The sequence below is a fragment of the Chinchilla lanigera genome, unplaced genomic scaffold (genome assembly GCF_000276665.1).
Source record: "Chinchilla lanigera isolate Chin_1 unplaced genomic scaffold, ChiLan1.0 scaffold00021, whole genome shotgun sequence".
Taxonomy (NCBI): Eukaryota; Metazoa; Chordata; class Mammalia; order Rodentia; family Chinchillidae; genus Chinchilla; species Chinchilla lanigera.
This window is the reverse complement of record NW_004955422.1, coordinates 12,890,617-12,913,606: the sequence shown is the minus strand read 5'-3', so window position 1 is coordinate 12,913,606 and position 22,990 is coordinate 12,890,617. Positions and strand designations below refer to the sequence as shown.

General features: G+C 36.4%; 1 protein-coding gene across 2 annotated transcripts in view; it reads left to right on the top strand.

The window, feature by feature from the left end:
- Hipk3 (homeodomain interacting protein kinase 3) overlaps window positions 1-22,990 on the top strand; it is an 86,414-nt gene that overhangs the window by 14,588 nt on the left and 48,836 nt on the right. For both annotated transcript variants that reach the window (XM_005384160.2, XM_013513979.1), the window contains one exon: window positions 9,461-10,559. In XM_005384160.2, the coding sequence (XP_005384217.1) occupies window positions 9,463-10,559 (1,097 nt within the window). In that variant the 5' untranslated portion in view covers window positions 9,461-9,462. Of the gene's footprint in view, window positions 1-9,460; window positions 10,560-22,990 lie in introns of those variants that run through there.

Below are 22,990 nucleotides of genomic sequence, written 5' to 3'. Positions count from 1 at the left end.
TATATAAGAAAAATGTTAACTTTGAATCTTACTACTTTCTGTGAGAGGAACTAGAAGTTAGTCAAGAATACTGGGATTTTGAGTGGTGGAAGATAATTAGAAAGAGATGTTCGGTCAAAGGAAAAGACTGACATTTTGAGGACAAAATGTGCCAGACTGTGCTGGTCTGGGCAGGTCAGATCTCGAGGTGTGAGGTGAGGAAGGGAAAGGAAGCTGTGTGAGATGACTAAATCCAAGTAAAGACCCGACAAGGAGTGGGGTGGAGAGCCGGGAGGTCAGGAAGTGCCTGTACCTGTGTGCCTTCCCGGGCCCCTAGTTTGTTTTCCAGCATGTTTACTGAATTTTATATACTGCTTTTCAATTTTTTGTCTGCTTCTTTCTGGTGTTCAGCACAGACTGTAGTCTGTAATGTCTGTGTGTGTGATTTAACTAAAAATGTGTTGTTCTGCGATGACACGTGGTATCTACGATGAGATACTACCTCATATTGTTAGGATGACTGCTACAAAACAGAAGTGCTAGTGAGAGTTTAGAGAAATCAGAAACTTTTTGTGCTGCGGGTGGCAATGTACAGTGGTAGAGCTGGTATGGAAAAGAGTGTGGTGGTGACTCATAAAATTAAAAATAGAATTACTGTCCAAGCCAGCAGTTCTACTTCTGAATAGATACATGAAACAATTGAAAGGTAGATCTCCAAGAAATATTTGTTTACCCACATAGCAAGATTATTCACAATACTCAAATGGTGGAGGCAACCCAGTATTAAGAATTTATAAACACAATGTGATATATACATACAATAGAATATTATTAAATATTTTTTTGGTTTGTCTTGTTTTTTTGTTTTGTAAGACAGGGTCTTGCTATGCACTCTAGGCTGGGCTTGAACTCACTTGATACCTTAGGCTGTCCTCAAACTCACAGTGATCCTCCTGCCTCAGCCTCCCAAATGCTGAGATTACAGGAGTATGCCACCATACCTGGCATATTCAGTCTTAAAAAGGAAGCAATATTCTGTCACATGCTACATGAGTGAACCAAGAGGAGATTATACCAGACCACAAAAGGCAAATACCTGATTTCACTAATGAGGTATAGAATAGAATAGTCAGATTCCTAGAGCAGAAAATAAATAGTGGTTGTTAGGGGTTGTGAAGAGGGAAGATAGAGAGTTATTGTTTCATGAGTACAGGGTTTTAGTACCAAAAGAGGAAAGGGTTTGGATTGGACGTTGTCGGTGATCACACAACATTGTGAACGTACTTAATGCCACTGAACAATACACTTAAAATGGTTAGAACAGTAAACCTTATCTATATATCTATTCTTATATATATATGTTGGTATATATATTATATATGTGTTATATATGTATATCACCAAATTTTTTTTGAAGAGGAAATATTTTTAAAATGGAGATTTGAACGAGTAGAAAAAAGTTGAGAAAGGAGAATACAAAGCATTATTGCCTTTTACTAAATGTATTTATGATGTCAATATATTTAATAGAACCCTATTACATATGTGATATGTATGCCCGACAGTGACAAAATGATTTTAAAATTCCATGTTAACTAATAAATTGAATAAGTTAGCAAAATATTTCTCTCTGTTCCTTCTCTCCCTTTTCAGAAGGCATAATTATAGGAAAGGAACTAGTTGTAGTGGTCAGACCCATGACTGTGGGTGTCAGTGTCAGTATCACCCGCTGATGGTTTGGTAACTGTAAAATGTGAGCAATTTGGGTAGAGTTCAGATGGTACTTAAAGTTTATTAGAGGATTAGGAAAGTAAGGCCTATATTTTTAGTACATTTGGTCTATTTCAGAATCCCTTAGTCTGGGTTATTTATGAAGAGCTTAAGGTTTCGGAGGCTGAGAAGTCCCAATATCAGGGTACCATCGGATTCAGTGTCTGGTTTGTTCTTGCTCTCTGCTTCAAAGGTGGCGCATTCTAGCTGTGATCCTCCTGTGGGAGGGGCAGACAAGGTCCTTCGGGCCCCTTTTATCCCATTCCTGGGAAGGTAGCTCTTGTGAACGCATCACCTCCCAAAAGCCCCACGGTTTTGTTTTGTTTTGTTTTTCTGGCAAGATACTCAGGATTAAAGCCAAGGCATTTCATGTGCTAGTAAACCACTAAGGAAGCTTAGCTAAGCTAAGTTACACCCCCAGCTTTTAAAATTTGTTTTTATTTATTTTGAGACAGGATCTCTGTATAACCCAGGTCGATCTTGAACTTGCAATCCTCCTGCCTCAGGCTCCCAAGTAACTGGGGTTACAGGCGTGTGTCACCATACCTGAAGCTCTTCTTATTACAGTACCATCACCTTGGATTTTGGGTTTCAACATACAAAATTCGAGGGTACATAAACATTCAGAACATAGTATGTTAAAGCACCTGAAATGATTAAGCCTGAAGCTTAATGGCTGCTTTAACAGGAGTCTTCACTGTCCTCTGAGTGATATTTTATAGGCAGCTCTAGTTTACGAAAGGATAGTATTTCAAAACTTCATTCCTCAGTTAGCTGATAAGAACAGATGACAAGGTCATGAATAATACAGCTATAGAGGGTTGCACAGTATATATTCCTTTGAAAAATAATAGGAAATAGATTACACCAAAAAGTGTTTGGGGCTCTGTGGGCTTGAGTAACTCCTGGATATATACATTGTGTAATATTCGTAAACACTGGGTATACGCTATTCTTGTCAGGACATTAATTTATCTCATGGAGGGTAGGAGAAGGGTTAGACTTAATACTGGGATGTGGCAGGCACTTCAGTAGTCAAGTTAGTAATTTACAGTTCTTTCCTACAGTATGTTGTCACTGTCACCAGTTTCATCTTTTCTAGTGTGCTGCATGTTTGTTATGTGACAATCGTGTTGTATTTATTTTCCAAAGTCTTCTTTGAGATTGCTGCCATAGAGCACAGTGACTAAGAATTGGGTGGCCAGTAATAATGACTTTTTCTAAGGTTCCGTTAGTTGGCTGAAATTGGGGCCCTTGGGGAGACTGTTCGGTTTCTAGGTTGGCATGTTTAGGAAGAAAAGATAGGAACAGCAGGATTCAGAGGTTACAGCATTTTCTTTAATTTCTCTGAGTCAGTTACTAGGATCTCAGCTTTTGTTCAAATACAGCAATACCTTAACATGGTGTGGATTGGCTTAAAGTTGTGTGTATTAACCCTGTTCCCGGCCCTTCATCTCACATTCAAACTTGAGGCCCCTGAATTGGTAGAATGAATTTGCCAGGGTTTTGCTGTTGTTTTTACAGACCAGTCATATTTTATTGTGAATCAAAATGGCCATGGGAGGTTGTAACTTAGACCTCACCATAGGTCTACTCATTCACAATCTTTCTGGATGAAGTTCTAATTGTATATTTGTTATTTTCTTTAATTAAAAAAAATTTTTTTTTTTAAGACAGGGTCTTGCTGTGCAGTTCAGGCTGACATTGAACTCACTGTGTAGCCGAGGCTGGCCTTGAACTTCTGGTGACTCCTGCCTTAGTCTTCTGAGGGCTGGGATTACGGGTGTGTGCCACCACACCCGGTTTAATTTCTTTATTTAACTTTATTAAGGAAAAAATGGAAACATTCAAAAGTAGACATAATAGGGCTATGAATACCTGTGTATCCATTGTCAAACTTCTATAATAAATAGTTTTTGATTAGTCTCATTTTACTTATATCCTTGACAATATTCTTCTCTTCTGGATTATTTTCTTTTGATGGTGCTGGGGATTGAACTGTGAGCCTCATTCTTGCTCAGCAAGTACTCTATCACTGAGCTATATCCCCAACCCTCTTCTTTATTATTATTATTTTTTAAACTTTATTTTTATTTTAAAGAAAAGAAAAATAAACAATAAAAACAATGGTATAAAATTTCAAAACAAGATTGTAGGAGAGTAACAATGGTTAGTACATTGTGTTTTATTTTCAAAGTAGTTGCTTAGATTACAAGATTTCCGAAGTATGAAATACATTTTAATAGATTAGAAAACATCCAACAGGTGATTGATGTACAGGGTAAAAAATTAAAGATGGTAAAAAAAGTTACAGAGTGAAAAGCAAATCTTTTTATTGCTCCAGTATTTTTGTTATTCTCTTCAAGGCAAAGATGCTCACAATTTCTTTATGTATCAACAGATATCCAGTGGTTATGCCTATATATATGTATGTCCTATCCCTTTAAAATTAAGCATGTGATAGTAACTATTGTAAAGTATACACATTTGTTAGAGTCTTTTTTTTTTTTTTTTTTTTTTTTTTACGAAACAGTGTCATCTCAATAATCTGGGCATACAAACAGTAAATAAAGTTTTTTCCTTTCAGATACTATACTGTGTAAAGCAGCTACCATATATTAGGCTGGACTCTGTGGTGAGGAGTTCAGACAGGCACTAAGGATGTCTTACCTCTGCCGTCTGGTGTGTAGAGACAAAGACTGGGTTGGTTCAGTGGCTGAGACAGAACCAGCCAGAATCTCTTTACATGTTGGCACTGGCTGAGAGGACGCATACACCAGAAGAGCTGAGTACCTACATGTGTGCTTTCCTCACACAGTGGTCAGACTTGTCACATGATGGCGCAGCACTGTAAGCACTTGTGTTTAAGAAACAAGGCAAGTAGTTTTTTGAATTGGCTTTGAAAATCAGTCATGCAGTATTACCTTTGCTAGAGCCTGTTAGTCCAAACAGTCACCAGTCAGTGTATCCCACAGTTGATAGAGTGACACATGATTTTTGAACAGTTTTATGCATGGTGTTTGTGGCACGTGTGAGCGTATGTGGTGCTGGGGATGGAACCCAGGACCTCACAAATTCTAGGCCGGTGTTCTACTACTGCTAGAGTTAGGGTTGTAGCACTGAGACCATTTTTTAAAAAACTGTCAGACGGGGAGCTTGGAAATGATCCCATATTTCATTTGAGAAACGAGATAACAGGCCCAGCAAGTGTCCAGAACCTTCTCAGGGCACAGAGCAGGTGGGAGAGGATAATGGCCAGTGGGGCGTGGCGTTGGGCTTAGCACTGAGCTTAGGTCATTCTGTAGACTGAACCTTAGTCAAAGAAGCAGGTTGTCAGTCTAGTGCCACTATCACGTACATCACCAACTGCCTCCAAAGTGCCATGGTTTGCAGCAGCCGTTCTTGCCATCTATGTGTCAGTGGGCTGTAGGGAAGCTCAAGGCTGTGGCTAGTGCCACTGAGACCACTGCAGGTACAAGGAAGGATGCCAGAGTTTCCTGGAAGATAGGGAGAGTTGGAGTGATGCTGGCCCACCAAGGAGAGCAAATACTGCTTTATATAGTATAGTATCTGAAGGAGCTGCGGTCGTCTTTGCTAAACCACATGGCCTGTTGCAATGTCATGTTCTTAGGGGATCCCAGCTATATGAGGACTCTCAGAATTCCTGCTTCATTTCATCCTACTGACAAGCCTCATCCATCAGACTTCAAGAGACACCCCAGATTGTGAATTGGGTATACCGTGCTAATGATGTCATTGGGGACCTTGGCTCTTTCCATCCTGGCAAAGAGCATGTTCCGCCATGCCTCGTGTACTGGGTTGTCGTCTGGTTTGTTGCCTCATGGTTCCAAGATGGCTGTTGCATCTCCAATTATGACTTCTGACCACTAACAGTCAAGGAAAGAAGAAGAGTATAGCTCTCATTCTTTTAAAAAGACTACCATATATCAGGATTTATTTAACTGGTGTATTCTTTTTGTTTTGTTTTGTTTGGTACCTGGAATGGAACTCAGGGCCTTGTGCTTGCCAGGCAGGTACTGTGCCATTGAGCTACACCCACAACCCTTAACTGGTAGATTCTTGATGGATATTTTGTTTATTTGCAGTATTGTATTGCTTAGCACCCAGCTGCAGGGAATATTCTTGTACAGTATTTCATTTACTTGAATTTCTAGGTCAGAAGATAGATCCATTTGCAAGTTTGTTAAATATTGCTGAGTTGCTTTTCCATCAGCACTAAATGCAGGGTTCCTCCAGAGTATTCATTGTTTCTTGTTTGAATTCGTGCTTTCCTTTGCTTTCACAAGTACGTTTGGTTATTAGGTTATTTTTGGTTCTGGGGATCAAACCTAGAGTTTCATGCATGTGAAGCAAGCACCATACCACTAGTATGTATATTTATGATAGCTGTTTTAAATTTTTTACCTGTGAATTACATCATCTGTCTTTTTGGTCATTGAGCGTGGGATATACGAATGATTTGAAAGTTAAGAGAGTCAGCAGTGGCAAATTTGAGGATAACATTGAGGAACCTCACAATAGTGTATTAGTGAGTTTGATACATTTCAATGTGGTTTTGTTTCATTAAAAGAATGATAAAGGGCTGGGGATTTAGCTCAGCGGCGCAGCGCCTGCCCAGCAAGCACAAGGTCGTGAGTTTGATCCCCGGTTCCACAAAAAAATAAAAAAAATTAATGAAAGAAGGAAAACATATTCACAGACAGACATCCATTTACAAAACAGCCTAAGAACAATACAAACAATACTGAATTACAGACAAAGTGGAAGGAAATTAACAATGATTGTTGTATTACGTATTGATATCTTCAAAGTGGTTTCTCAGGAAAACAAGTAGAGACGTGCAAGATTGATCAAATAATTAATCATTAACTGTTCCTTTCAGTAAAGTGATAGAAGTCATTAGTACAACTCTGTTAGCTGTCCTGTGTATACATACATAGTGCTTTGAGTATAGTTAGAGAATAGATGTCAGTGACCTTTTAGTAGATGAATTTAGATGTTTTAGAACTAGGGGATTTTAGATGGTTTGGAACCTGGGGATTTTGATTTAAATTATCTTAATTTGTCTAATAAGGTTTTTCTTTTATTTTGCTGTTTCTTTTCTTTCTTTTTTTTTTTTTTTTTTTTTTTTTTTGGTCTTTTTGAGACAGGGTCTCGCTGTGCAGTTCAGACTGGCCTTGAGCTCACTTTGTAGCCTAGGCTGGTCTCGAACTCACAGTGATCCTCCTGCCTCAGCATCCTGAGTGCTGGGATTACAGGCGTGCACCACCACGCCTGGCTCTTTTCTTTTTTGAAATAAGATCTCACTGTGTCGTTCAGGCTGGCCTTGAACCTGCTGTGTAGCCCAGCTGTCCTCAAACTTGGATTCCTTCAGTTTCAATCTGTAGAAGTTGGAATTATAGCATGTTTCACCAGGCCTGGCTCTGATGGGTTTTTTTTTCCCTCTTCAGTACTGGGGATTGAACCTAGGGCCCTCATTGCTGAGCTATACCTTTAGCCCTTTTTGTTTTTTTTGAGACAGGGTCTTTCTAAGGTGCCCAGAATGGGCCTGAAATTGTTATCCTCCTGCCTCAGCCTCTAAGAATGCTGAGATTATAGTGGTGTGTCACCTCCCCAGCTTTTAGTAAGGCTTTATAGCTGATTTTTTACCAAGGCCAAGTCAATTTAGAATGTGGTAGATAGCACACAAGAAATTTTTAGGAAATTGAAGGAGATATGATTTGTGACATTTATCTCAAGTATAATGTGTTTACTTTTCCTTTTGCCACACTTTCTTAGCTTTGTGACCTTGGGCCAGTTACTGAGTCCCTCTGGATTTTAGTTTTCTTAACAGAAAAGTGGGAGGTTATTACTTTCATTAAATAAAATATTATAAAGAAACATTTATTAAAGTGCTCCATACAAGGTATCTCTTGTTATTTTTACTTACAGATACATACTGTGATAGCAACTGATGGTTATGATTTGTTAAAATAGTGGATGACTACATAATTAATACTATACAGAGTTTTAAATTATAAAGAATGAAGGTAGTTTGAAGTTAATCCAGCCATCTGAAATTTATTAAACAACCAGTAAGTGGGCACTTCGATTCAGGCATGCAAAGGAGAGGAATACAAGGACTGCTGTAAGAACTCAACTCTGCTATAGCATAACTGATGACTGTGTGCATCCTAGGACAGCCTTTAGCAAGAAGGTATTATGTTACTTTGACCTAAATCTAGAGGTCTTTACTAAATATTCAAGGAGGAGATGTCCAAGGACATAAAGAGACATGCAGAATTTCTGTATTTGGCTTACCTGCTTATTTTTTATTTTGAGACAGGGTCTCACTTGTCCAGATCTACCTTGAACTCCCCTTGGGGCCTGGGACAGCCTTGCCTTTGCAGTCATCCTGCCTCAGCCTCCTGAGTGCTGGGATTACAGACATGTGCCACCATGCTGTTTATCTGATTTTTTTGTGTACTTGGTCATTTACATAAGGATTTTACCACTACGGAAATTCTCAGATAGTTTTGTGCAAATAGAAAACATGGAGTATTAAACTGTTGATTTTATCACGTGATTGCTTTAACTTTTGTTTATATATTGTGTGGAAGGCCAGGTACTTGGATGGTACATTGAATACTTGTATAACTAACAGGCTTTCTTAGCTGTAGTATGAAGGATTGGTTGCTTTGTGTGTGTTTTGAGTATATATACACAGGTCAGGAGGTACTGGGTTAATTTCATAGTATGTAAATCAATTCTAGTTAAATGTTAGATTCCTTTTCATATGTATGTAAATATTATTTTAAAAATCATTATGTACTTAATGGTCTTGTGGTCAGAATATTTAGAATTTTACTCTCTTAACCTCAAATCCTTTTTGGATATAGGGCTAAAAGAAGGAGAATGTCATTGGTTTCTGGGAACCTAGAAGATTTTAAATAATCTGTTTTTCAAATATAAGACTAAAGACTATTATTTGCAAGACATTTAAAGGACTGTCCATATCATAAAATACAAACTGAGATGCAATGTGAAGGTAACTGGGTAGACAGTCATTAAGTTGTCTTTGTAGTATAATGCCTAGTAAGATCAAAGGATAATAGTGTATATTTAGCAAATAGAATCTAGGATGAGCTGTTCATGAAATTGTTGACCTTTTTTAGTTAAAATCCCCACCAGTATTTTTAAATACACATTTAAGAAATGCATAATAATTTTTTTCTTTCTGAGGCAGTTCTTCAGCTTTAGTTTTAAGGAATATGACTATACACTATGTTTATGTAATATAATTTCCTGTCCTTTCCATTTGTTCATAAATATTAATTTGTTGACAGAAAGCTTTACTTTTGCCATAAGTATACAGTTTGGGATCTATACTTTCCATGGGGACCATGGCTGGTACAGTTTCTGTGGCATATCTTGGCCACTGTAGCTCTTCAGTAAATATTTCTTGAGTGGATCAGCACACTGACCATATCCCAATTCTTCTGAAATACCCCAAGTAACTGCGACACTAATTAACTAATATGGAGATATTATTAATGTCTTTATCTTCAAGGGAAAAAGTCTTAATGGGTTATTATTATTATTACATTATTATTAATAGATTATGGGTTGAACCCTGGAAAGTTTTCTACTTGAGATTTAAAATTGAGAGAAAATTATGATGTCATTAATATTTCCTTCTTTTCTTTTGCAGGTATGGCCTCACAAGTCTTGGTCTACCCACCATATGTTTATCAAACTCAGTCAAGTGCCTTTTGTAGTGTGAAGAAACTCAAAGTAGAGCCAAGCAGTTGTGTTTTCCAGGAAAGAAACTATCCACGGACCTATGTGAATGGTAGAAACTTTGGAAATTCTCATCCTCCTACGAAGGGTAGTGCTTTTCAGACAAAGATACCATTTAGTAGACTTCGAGGACACAACTTTTCATTGCAGACAAGTGCTGTTGTTTTAAAAAACCCCGCAGGTGCTACAAAGGTCATAGCAGCTCAAGCGCGGCCAGCTCAACTGGAGGCACCTCAGATTGGGGCTTGGCGACAGAGGTTACATTTCCTAGAAGGCCCCCAGCGATGTGGATTGAAGCGCAAGAGTGAGGAGTTGGATAATCATAGCAGCGCAATGCAGATTGTTGATGAGTTGTCCATACTTCCTGCAATGTTGCAAACCAACATGGGGAATCCAGTGACGGTTGTGACAACTACCACAGGATCAAAACAGAATTGTACCACCGGAGAAGGTGACTATCAGTTAGTACAGCATGAAGTCTTATGCTCCTTGAAAAATACGTATGAAGTCCTTGATTTTCTGGGTCGAGGCACTTTTGGCCAGGTGGTTAAATGCTGGAAGAGAGGGACAAATGAAATTGTAGCTATCAAAATTTTGAAGAATCACCCTTCTTACGCGCGTCAAGGTCAAATAGAAGTGAGCATATTGGCAAGACTGAGTACGGAAAATGCTGATGAGTATAACTTCGTACGCGCTTATGAGTGCTTTCAGCACCGTAACCATACTTGCTTAGTCTTTGAGATGCTGGAACAAAACCTGTATGACTTTCTGAAACAAAATAAATTCAGTCCCCTGCCACTAAAAGTGATTCGGCCCATCCTTCAACAAGTGGCCACTGCACTGAAAAAACTGAAAAGTCTTGGTTTAATTCATGCTGACCTCAAACCAGAGAATATTATGTTGGTGGATCCTATTCGGCAGCCATACAGGGTGAAAGTAATAGATTTTGGGTCGGCCAGTCACGTATCAAAGACTGTTTGTTCAACATATCTACAATCTCGGTACTACAGGTAGGTGACAGCTACTTTTTGGTTGTTTAATAAATGGTGACTTTCTGCTAAATGAAATAATTTTGTATGTGTGTATAGTGAAAAAGTTTGCTTTATTTAGGAAATCAAGACAAGATCAAGGTTAGGTTTGAGTTTTTAAAAAAGATTTAAAAAATAGAGGCATAAAATTTGCCCAGTTTCCACTGGTTTCATACTCAAAGCATCTGACTTTTTAGTTTTAATAGAAGACATGAAAGAATGGTTTGTGATAGTGGTTATCAAACAGAAGGCTTGGATGGATGGGGTGATACACACTTGTAATCCCAGTACTCTGAGCTGCTGAAGCAGGAAGATTGCTGTGAGTTTAAGGCCAGCCTGGGCTACCTAGTGAGTTCAAGGCCAGCCTGAACAACATAACAAAGTCCTATCTCAAAATGAAAACAAAGCAAAAACAGAAGTTTTTAAATGTTGAAGAAGTGTTTATAGTTATTTGTACATAATTACTGTGTGTATATCTTTTGTCCTTGAGGGAAATAGTTTATTTAAAGATATAACCTCCTGTAACAGCATTTAGAAAAATTACAAGAATTCAAAAAGTAACTCTGATGAATGATTTTAAGATTCAGATATGTTTCCATGGCTGCCCTGAATTTTTTCCCCCTGCATATATGGAATGAGTAATGTTGTTTTGCTGTTGATACTGCCAGGGGAATTTAAAGAATTAAACAAATTTCCATCTAAATACTGATCAAGGGCTACAGTATTGTGATTAATGTAGCCCTAACCTGCAAGTGCTATAGTTTATGGGACTAGCTAATGATCACCAAGACTCAAAATGCCAGAAATTCCTTCATGAGTAGGAAAATGTTTTGTTTCATTGTTTCATAGTTTCGAGAATAAATCATTTTCATTTCAGCCTGAATGAATGTATGATCTTTTATACTTACTATAGAGTCCCTACGATCCTCAGCACAATGGAGCCAATACAGGAGCAAAACTGGCAGTGATACCGGTCATTCATAAGTTCTAAATAGACAAACATATGCAGTTTATTATTAGACCACGAGGGTTATAATGTTTGGCCCCACAAGAGGCATTTTTCCTTCATTGCATCTGCGTTTTACTATTTCTGATTACCTTGGTCACTTTCTTTCAAGATATGCTATAGTATTCAGGAGAAATTAGCAGATACAAAATCAATTCTAAATATGTGTCCTGTTATCAGTAAGATATCAGAAGGAATCATATCTGTGTCATTTAGTGATAATGAAGTTTATTAAAATATGTGTTAAGAATTAAATTAGCTTGATCTGCCTTTAGTAGATTTCAGATTGTGTGGTTTTTAACTAGTAAGTCTTTTTCAATTTAATGAAATATATGAGTAGCTTTTAGTTAATTTTGCTTGAAAAGTGATTTTAAAATCTTACATAATGGCATGAGAACAAAAGTGTTTTCTTTTCCTTTGTACACTGTGAATTGTGTCTTAAGAACTTTTAGTAGTCTGCTACCACATTATATAAACTCCCAGCTCCAGCTGCTTGGGCCCTATATTTAGTTCACTTGTTAGTAAATGACTTCATTTTATTTGGGTCTTACTTTATTCTCCATGTCAGATTTAGCACTGTGTGATACCTAACCATTTCCTTTTATAATTTGAAATCTTTGGGGGTAAGAGTAAAATTTTTAAAAAGTTTTTAAAATTTTTAAAAAGTTCTCATACTTGAGAATGTTGGTTTATTAAATGTTTCAAAGATTGCAAAAGAAATCCTTAAAAAGTAATCTGAAATGCTAAATATTTTATGGTACTAGTTTTTAGCATTAGGCTTTTGCATAAATATTGAGTGTTTGAAATGAAAAAGATTATGAATAACTAGTACAATTAATAGTTTCTAATTTATGTTCTTGCATAAATTTCAGGTAAATCATTTACCCTTTCAGGAGCTGTACAATAGCGGTGCTATAGTACAGGTTCCAAATTTAAAGTTAAAAAGAGCTGTGCGGTTGTAAACAGACATTTTGGTTGATATTGCCTGGAAATTGAAAAAAGACTTCATGGAAATTAGTTCCAAGTGTTAGAATGGTTAATAAATATTAAGGTAGATAGATGAAAGTATATTATAGACATTTAATTAGGCATTGTTATATGGTATAATTTTGTATGAAAATGGCAAATAATTATTACTTTCAGTAATTGTTTGCACTTGATGTTTGGAACCCTGCCATTTGTGTTTTAGCCTTTAACTACATTATAAATTTGATTGGATAATAAAATGTCTCATACTTGATTTTTCACTCTGTATTAAAAATATATTTTAAATCAAAGCAATAAGTGGAAACATACTAAATTATTTTCAAGCTAAACACAGTTAACCCAATTTCCAAGGTAAATGATTTGTGCTTAAATATAGGTTCATGTGTTATTCTGTTTCTTTGAAATGTGCAACACAAATGTAGTAGAGGTATCTTAAAATAGATGGGGCCAGCGGCCAGAAATGGTTGACTACTATAGATGGTTAGGCTGTCTAGCTCTTGCAGTGATAGAAGCCAGAAGTACACGCTAAGGGCGTTGATTTGCTCGAGGTCAGCATGTTCTAAATCCAGCTCCCTGAGTGTGGTTTCTGTCAAGAACACACAGGGCTCTTGAATGCATAAAAGGTTTTAGCAGCAGAAGGTGCTTTATTTATGAGGTGTGGTGGCAACATTCAGGTCATGAATTTCTCTTTAAAAAATTTTTAAATACAGAATTTTAGGCTGTGGTTCTGAGTCATTTTAGGGTACACAGAAGAAAATGGGCTGTAAAGTAACCTGTGGAGCAGTTATGTTTTCCTAATTAGTTTTGAACTAATTAGTATTGAACTAAAGCATGCATTATTGGCATGAAAGTTTTGTTCAGTGGTAAGGTACTTGCCTAACATGCATGAGGGCCTGGTTTTGATCCCAGCACTGAAAAAAAAAAAGAAAGAAGAAAAAAGGCTTTTTCTTATGCATGCAGTAGTTACAAAAATCCATGGGATGGTGAAATTTAGACTTACCAGTTCTTGTTCAGAGCATACTCATCTCCCAGTCCTTCTTAGACCCTGAAGTATCAAAGTTTCCTGTAACAAAGTTAAGATATATACACAGACTCAAAAAGTAATATTTTATATAGGGTACTTTATGATGGGACACTGTATGTGTACTTCATCAATTTTTCAAAGTGCTTTTTTGTTGGGGACCACTGCAAAGTGGTTCTGAGTTGGATTTAATATTAACCAGTTGGCTTTCCATGTTTACTTGTGAGTTGTCTGAAGCTTAGGCACCTTGTCTGCCACCCGGACTAACTACAAGGAGGCGCTGCAGGCATCTCACTCCTGCTGTGAAGGCCTTCCTGGAGATAACATAGTTCTAAATTAACATAATGTATTATTGAAAAAGTCCTGCCCAGGTTCCTGTGTTTTCTTGAGTATCCTCCTCCTTTGTTTGAAAACCAAATAAATACGGGCCGCCCAGAGAAGTCTTTGGCCAAACTCAGAGAATATCAAAGCTGTAAGAGAGTTAGTTCCTCCTGGAGCCCTGAAATCATTTCTATTGTCTCATTTATTTAAGCCTTCGCTGTCCACTCGCTTGGGAGATTGTGGGCCTGATGAGCCTGCAATAGCTTAGGGTTATTTAATTCAGTTTTCTGTACTTTTTCTTAAATTTCCTAGTGTTTTACTTCTCATGTTTAGGAGGTAAGTTTTTAAAAATAATTTTATTTATTTTATTTATTGAATAATTTTATTTTTTATTTTATTTATAATTTTATTTTTGTGTGCTCTGTAAAATTCACTTACTGTACCTTAAACTTCACCCACAGTGTAATGCGGAGGCTTTTAGTATATTCACCGTACACAGTTGTGCATTGATGAACACAGTCAGTTTTGGAACATTCATATTACCCCCAAAAAAAACCCCTCTGGCTCCTCAGTCGTTGGTCCCCAGTTACCCAGTCTGCCCAGCCATAGGCGGCCACTTGTCTTGTTTGTCTGGGTATATTTGCCCCTCCAGATGAATCATAAAAATGGAGCTATGCAGTCTGTGATCCTTTTGATCAGATTTGTTTTCAGTTAGGACAGTGTTTTCAAGTGTCAGCCGTATAGCACATAACAATATGCTCTTCTTTTGGCCAAGTTGGTAGTTGTGTAGGTACCACATTTTGTGTATGCAGTCATCACTGATTGACGGTCTCTTAAAATTCTATCAGGGAAAATATATAGGAATACAAATTGTACTATTGTCCACAATTAGGTATTTCTTTCACAATATTTTGTGCCTCTAAAATGTGAAATATTGTGCCGGATACTGCTTTTACATTGAGGATCAAAAAATATAATCCCTGACCTTATGGTGCTTATAATCTAATGGGCGTGTTGAATACCAGAAAAGATAAAAGTACTTTGACTGGGGGGAGAGATTAACAAAAGGGCTTAAACCTTTTGTTTGTTCTTTTTTTTTTTAATGTTTCTTTTTGTATTTTTTTTCCTGAGCATGGTGGCACACACATGTATTCCCAGCACTGGGTAATTTAGTGATTTAGTGAGATCCCATCTCAAGAAAATTTTTTTATGTATATGAATATGACCAGGGGTGTAGCTCAGTATGAAGGCCCTGAGTTCAGTCCTCAGCACCACCAAAAAACCCAAAACAAAACAACACCCCTTCAATCCCAAAACCGAACCAAAACAGAAACCCTCTTTCTACTTAGAAATAATTTTAGACTTACAGTTCCCTAAAAGGTACAAAGCATTCCTGTATAACCTCACCCACACTCCCCAACTGTTTTAAACATTAATCTTCTACCACCCTAGTTTTTTCACTTATTCTGTCTCAACACACACAAATTTTTTCTACAGTAAAAGTGAGTTTTTTTTATATAAAACCGCTTTTCCTCTAAGTACTTAAGTGTATATTTCCTAAGCATAAGGACATTGTCGTGCATAACTCCAGCGCAGTGATGGAAATGATCAGTTAACTTCAGTTACTGATTTAAAGAACTGTGTGAGCCATTCAAAATGCTGCTTGATTTGGGGAAATTAAAAGCAATACTGTTATAGCTATTTAAGATACTTTATTCAGATTTTTCCAGATGTCCCTTTGAAGTCATTTTTCTACCCCAAATTCAGGTCTGGGCCACATATTAAATCATTTGCCATGCCTCTTCAGTATCGTTTAATCTGAGACAGTTACTTACTCTTTCTTTGCCTTAATAACCCTGACACTTCTGAGGAGTACTGGTCATTTTTTGTGTGCTCTGTTTGTGAATTTGGGTTTTTCTGGTGTTTTTCATTATTATGTTCACATTATTCTTTTGTTTCCCCCAAGAACTCCAATTGGAAAGCAAACGAGCCCAGTTTGTCCCATTATTGGTAATGTTAACTTGGTTCACTTGGTTTAAGGGCATGTGACAGCCAGATTTGTCCACTATAAAGTTAGTTTTTTTGTAATGAATAAGCATGTTGTGGAGAGATACTTCAGACTGTTCAGGTATACTGTTTCTATTTTCATTGCCCAGCTTTTGCATTTGTTAGTGAATCTGGCCTTAGTATTGCGAGTTGCTAAATGACGATTTTCTGATTCCAGCATCCTCAGTTAGGAATTTTTCTATAGGAAATAGCTTTCCCTTCACTTTATTTATATCAGTATGGGTTCATGGACTCATATTTCACTCAATGGATTATAACCTGTTTCTTCTTGTTATTGTTTTTGTTGTTGTGGCACAGATGATCCTAGATTGTCCGATAGTAGGTAGCTTATATAAGTGGAATCATATAGTATTTGCCTTTTTTGACAAGTGTATTTCACTTAGTATACAGGAATGTCTTCAAGTTTCATCTGTGTTATAGCATGTGACACGATTTCTTTTCTTTAAAGGTTAAATAATAATTGTATGTACTTGCCACATTTTATTTGTTCATCCTTTGATGGACATTTGGGGTTGCTTTCACTTCTTGGTGATCGTGAATAGTTCTGTTTTTTTTTGTTTGTTTGTTTGTTTTGTTTTGTTTTGTTTTGTTTTGTTTTCTGGTACTGGGAATCGAACTCATGACCTTGTGCCTGCCAAGCAGGCTCTGGGCTGCTGAGCTAAATCCCCAGCCCCTGTGAATAGTTCTGTTATGAACATGGTTATGTAAGTATCCCTTCAAAACCCTTCTTTAAGTTCCTTTGGTTATATACCTAGAGGTTGAATTGCTGCATCATATAGTGGTTCTGTTTTTAGTTTTTTGAGGACCTGTGCAAATACTATGGTATTTTCTATCATAGTTGTACCACTACAGTCTTACCAGTAGTGCCCCAGAGTTTGTTTCTCAATACCCTCATCAGCACTTATTTTCTTTCTCTGTATGTGTTATGTGTGTGCATATATTTTCTCTCCTTGTGTGTATATGTGTTTATAGTAGCTCTCATAATAGATATGAGGTGTCTTATTGTGGTTTTGTGTGTTTCTGATGATAATGCAATTGGGCATTGTTTTGTGAGCTTGTGAGCTATTTGTATACCGTTAGAGAAACGTCTATTCAAATGCTTTTCTTTTTTAAAATCTGATTATTTAAATTTTATTACAGTTCTTTACATACTTAGTATATTAACCTCTTGACCTGTTATAAGATATATGATTTGCATATATTTCCTGCTATTCTCTAGGTTGCCTTTTCACTCTGTTGTTTGTTTCTTTTGCTTATACATTTTTAAGTTTTATACAGTCCCATTTTTCTACTTTTACTTTTATTGCTCATGCTTATGGTATCATATCCAAGAATAATTGCTAACTCTAAAGATGTAAAGCTTTCTCCTTATAGTTTTTTTTTTTTAAAGAAAAGGATTTACAGGTCTTCAATGTATTTTGGGCTAATTTATGTATATGATATAAGATAAGGGTCATTCTTTTGCCTGTGAATATAGAGTTTAAAAATTCTCTTTGTTGAAGAGACTGTTATTTTTCCATTGAGTTGGCTCCATGTATTAATCATCCATATATGATTGGATGGCTTCTGGCTACTTCTGGCTCTTTAGCTTGTTCCTTTGGTGTCTTTGTCTTTGTGTTGTTACCACACTATTCTAATTATTATAGCTTTGTAATGTATTTTGAAACCAGAAGTTTAAGTCTTCCAAACTTCTTCTTCTTTTCAAAATCATTTTGAAATTTTGGAGTCCTTTGATACTCTTCTTTGTCATCATTCCCCTCTCCAACAAAAAAGTTTGATCTTACAATTGAGAACCTTGTTGGTAACATTATCTTTAATATATGTCTGAATTTAAGAATGTAGATGGACCAGTAAGCAGTGTTTTGCCTGTGTTGTTATCTTCTGTCTTCAGCTTTATAGTGCAATTTTACCCTTGTCTAATATTACTCTTAAACATGTCATAAGCTTTTTATTCCTACTCTTTTGCCTAGGAGTGAATATTTTTTCCTATGAAAATTGTGTTCATACTTAAAGGCTCACTTAGGTATTAACTCCTGGGTTGCCCTCAGGCTTACTTTAGGTGAGAACCTCCTGGGTGAAGTCTGTCTGGCCTCTCTTCTGGCTCTTCTAGCACAAAGGACTAGAGTGAAGACTCATGGAATTTCAAAGCTGGAAAGGACTTGTAATGTGTTCTAATGTGACTCCACACCCATGCATGGATTACTTTTTATATTATTTCAACTCCTTCTGTCCAACCTGACCTTTAAAACTTTTTCATTAGTTACAAGTGTGTTCTGAAACAGTCTTGCTTAAGTACATGGGTATTTAAGGTATGTGAGATAAGAATGATCTTTTTATGTCAATTTTTATGTGATCTCAAATTTGAAGAGTAAACACTTTTTAATTGAACACATTGTTATGGATTCAAGTACAAAATTTCATAGGCCTCTTCCTCATAGATCTTGAGACTTCTTTTGGGTTTATAAGTCTAGTCTTTTCCATTTAGTCTTTCCTTTAAGGCTGTATTGGTACACATTTGAGAATTACATAAAGTAATTCATCTTTTTTTTGAGATATCTTTCATTTAAAAAGTTTTCTTCATGTCAGGTGTGGTGGTTTATGCGTATAATCCCAGTACTTGGGAGGCTGAGGCAGGAGGAATGCCACGAGTTTGAGGCCAGCCTGGGCTACGTCATGAGTTCAAGGCCAGCCTGGATGGCAGTGTTAGACCCTATCTCAAAAACAATTTCTTTTTTCTTTATAGTAACCAGCTATCCCAACCTCATTTACATAACACAAGTGATTTTACTAACCGTAAGAAGTTGGTTAACAGATGGACTAGATGCATGATTTTATTTGAGGAACAGAAATGCATCTCATTTAAAAATCTTGGGGATATAGCTCAGTGGCAGAAGTGTGTGCCTGGCAAGCGCAAGGTCCCGAGTTTGATTCCCGGTACCAAAAAAAAAGAAAATCTTGGAATGTGATATTAGGCTGTAAGATTTAGTATTATAAATGCTCAGTAAGACTAATCAAGCAATGTAGTACAACAACCATTGTTAATTTCCTATCATCTTGTTTTGAAATTCTGTATCACTTTTATTCTGTTCGTGTTTTGTTTTTGTTATTTTGTTTCTGTTCTTTTCCCTTTAAAATAATAAAAAAAAAAAAGACTAATCAGGCAGTGCACGATATCATTTTGAAAAGTTTGGCTATTATTCTGTACATTGGTAGCTGTAAAATACATAATAAAAATAATGCCATATAAATCAGGCTGATCTATCATTTTATATCAAATTTGAAAGACTATTATAAAATTACTTATACTGTTAGTTACTCATAGGATACAAGAAGACTTTTATGAGGTTTTTGATTCTACTGAATAAAAGCCTGTTCAAAGGTTATCAGTATTTTTCTTGGGCTAGCCCTGGGTAGCCTTGTTTTGAAGGCGTATACAGACTCATAAATGTACTGTGACACAGAGTGTAACAATACCATGGACTACATGACACTGTTGACTTCACAGACTCCAAGTGTATGTGCCTGTTTGAGTCTTCAGCATCTTCTTGTGAATGGAATCCAGCACCCTGAATGTTACTAACAGTGGGAGTGCCAGTTCAGTGGCCAGTGAATAATTTAGGTATCAACTGGTGTGGAGAGATTCTATTACTTAGGAGAGAGAATCTAATATGTGCTAAACTTTGACATTAAAAAGAACAACTGTTTCTTTTGCAAGAAGACACTGAAGCTCAAAAGGCTTTGTGATAGGCTCCTAAAAGCCAGGATAGTAAATACAAAATTATTTAATATATTTTAAAATTATAAAAGTAATTACAGAGTCAGTGTCAGAAAGAATTTAGTAATAGAGAAGGGTGTGAAGTAAAAAACTGGAACAGCTTTTTCCCTTTATAGTGTAGCTCCATTTATAATTTGATAAAATGTATTTTATATTTTAACCAGTGCTTTGTGATGTACATTTAGTTTTCTGATAATGTGACAAAAGAGCATTCTTGTGTGGCCCTGAATACCATAGGCATACATTCTCAACGTATTTCTAGAAGGAGAATTTGGTTGCTTCTTTACCTTCAACTCCTAATATGAATATACTTTTCAGCAAATGCCACAAACTAATACCTCAAGGAAACTTGATTGTCATCAAGATTATGGCGTGCCACAGCCTTGAAGTAGATATATACAAATGGACAAAGGTGGCAGTTAATTTAAAAAAAGAGATTTTAGCACTTCAAAAATGTGTCAATAGCTGGGCATGATGGGGCACACTTGTAATCCCAGCATGCAGGAGGATTGCAAGTTCAAGCCTAGCCTCTACTACACAGTGAGTTAAAGGCCAGCCTGAACTGCATAGCAAGAACCTGTCTCAAACAAAACTAAACTATACTAAACTATACTACACTAAGCTAAACTTAACTTGTATGACTAGTCTGGCTTTTGCTCAGGAAGCATTTGGTAACTTTCAGTAGGCATTATAATGCTTTCTTGATATGTGAGCCCCGTATCTCTGGTCTGATGTCAGGTGTCTGAATTGTCCATTCTGTGGTAGAAAGTGATTACATTTGTAGCAGAATTGCTGTCTGGCATTGTGAATGTGCTGCCTCCATCCCTCACCCTCAAGGTTACATTAATCAACAGTTCCTACAGATAAAACATTTATATTAAGGATGTTGTGGCACAGAATCAAATTAGAACTGTAAGATATTTAGAGAACATTTTCATAGACATTTAGTCTACTTACTTAATAGGCAAGGCATCTGAAATCCAATGTACTTAAGTGAGCATGGGCAAAGTAACATTTATAAATAGCCCTTCTGTTTTACTTAATTTTTTTTTTAAGTTTTTTTAGACAGTCATGCTGTGTAGTCCTAGCTGGTCTTGAACTCACTATGTAGTCCAGGCTGCCCTTGAATTTGGTGCAGTCCTCCTCCCGCAGCTTCCTGAGTGCTAGAAATAAAGGGGTGTGCCACCACACCTGACATTTACTTAATTTTTGTATGTATTTTTGTAGATGTTTTTTATTTTGAATAATAGCAAAGTAAAAATATAATTATCCTTTGAATCTAAGGATATAGTTTCTTTGTAGATGGTAAAATGTAATTGTAGAAATTGGCAATCCATCATTGTAAAAGTCATTTGAAAACAAGATGTCATTTTTCAAATAAAATGCCTGTGGAAGTATCTCATTGAGATAACTTACGTTTGAAATCAGACAGGATTGGGTACCTTCAGGGTAGTATGGCTGTAGATAAGAGCATTTATGTTTGAATAATGTGGTGAGGCTGTGTAACATGATAGAAGTATGTGTTTAAATTTACTAAAGATTTTGTTGACTGTGAATTACTTTTTATTAGCATAGAACCCCTTCAGAGAGAATGCCATTGAATTTGTAACAAGGTTAGATTTTGGATGTGGCAGTGTTCATTTTAAGGGTTTGTAAAAGAACTATAATGACTCATGAGGTGTTAAATATCCTGTTTTCAAACAGAGATAGAGTTTAAGTCATAAAACAAATGAAAAAACATACTTACACATGGTACTAAAGAATGACAAGTAACTAATTGTTACCACATTTATTCACATGTTCATAATTCTGGTTCTGCCACTTACTGTATCACTCAAGTTTAACTTTCTGAGCCTCAATGTACTCATCTGTATGATGATGATAATTACTACCTCAAAGGTGGTTATGAAGGGTAAATGCATAATGCATGTAAAGCACATAATACAACCTTGGGACATTTCATATATTTTGTAATAGAAGCTGTAAAGAAGAGTGACATGGTTTAAAAGAAAATGACACGGTGGTCACATGATAGTCTCCCATAGTTGTTCCCTGGTGGCCTACGTTTGGTATATGTGCTGCTGCTACTCTTAGAGCGTAAGCTTTGGCAGTTTACAAAATATAGTTAAATTTTTATGAATAATGATTAGTGCACTCCTTTGTTTTTATAACTTTTATTGGAGGCATTCTTTTTGTATGAACTATTTATTGGAGTACAAGATAGTTTATGGTAACCCAGATAATAAGTATATAGCTTAATAAATTCTTACAGTGTGAACATACCTATATAACCACTACTCATGTCAAGTGTATTGACTGTGTATTCTATTTTATGAAATGTCTTTTGTCTATTTTTCTGTTTTTATTTGGCTTCTCTTTTTGAGACAGGGTCTTGTTGTATAGTCCAGGCTGGCCTTAACTCACTGTGTAACCCTGGCTAGCCTTGAACTTGCAGCGATTGTCCCACCCAACCTCCTGAGTGGTGGGCCTGTAGATGTGCACCATCATGCCCAGCACTTGCCATATTCTTGCTCTGTGTGTGTGTGTGTGTGTGTGTGTGCACGCGTGTGCGCATATGTATGGGTATATGTATATAATTTTAAAATATATTCCCAATATGAAATTTTTGGGAAAATATCTTGTATTTTGTGGCTGTGCTTTTTCATTCTTTTAAAGCTGTCTTGGGTGAATACAGTATATGGTATTAGTTTTCACATATTTTAATATGGTTTTATGGTTTTATGTATTGTATGTATGTATATGTGATATTAGGGCTTGATCCAGGGCCTTCACAGTAAGCTACATCTTCAGGCCTTTTAAAATTTTATTTATTTTTTATCTTGAGACAAGGTCTTGCTAAGTCACTGAGTTGACCAGGCTGCATCGATGTTCAACCCTCTTACCTCAGACTCTCAAGAGTGCTGAGATTACTGGTGTGTGCCACCTATCTTAAAATTAAGAAAAATAAAAAAAATAAAAATGGCTGAGGATGTTAATTCATTGTGAAGGCTCTGGATTCAATACCTAGTACTGGCAAAAAAATTCTTTGTTGCCACTTGTATACTATTTAAGAAATCTTTCTTAGATTTAAGATCTCTCAGATAATTATTTTCCAGTATTTTCTTTGGGAAGCATTATTATTTTATCTTTCAAATTGGGATTTGCCATCTACCTGGAATTGCTTTTGTGTATGGTATGAGGTAGTAAGTAAAATATACCATTCCTATATGGATTTC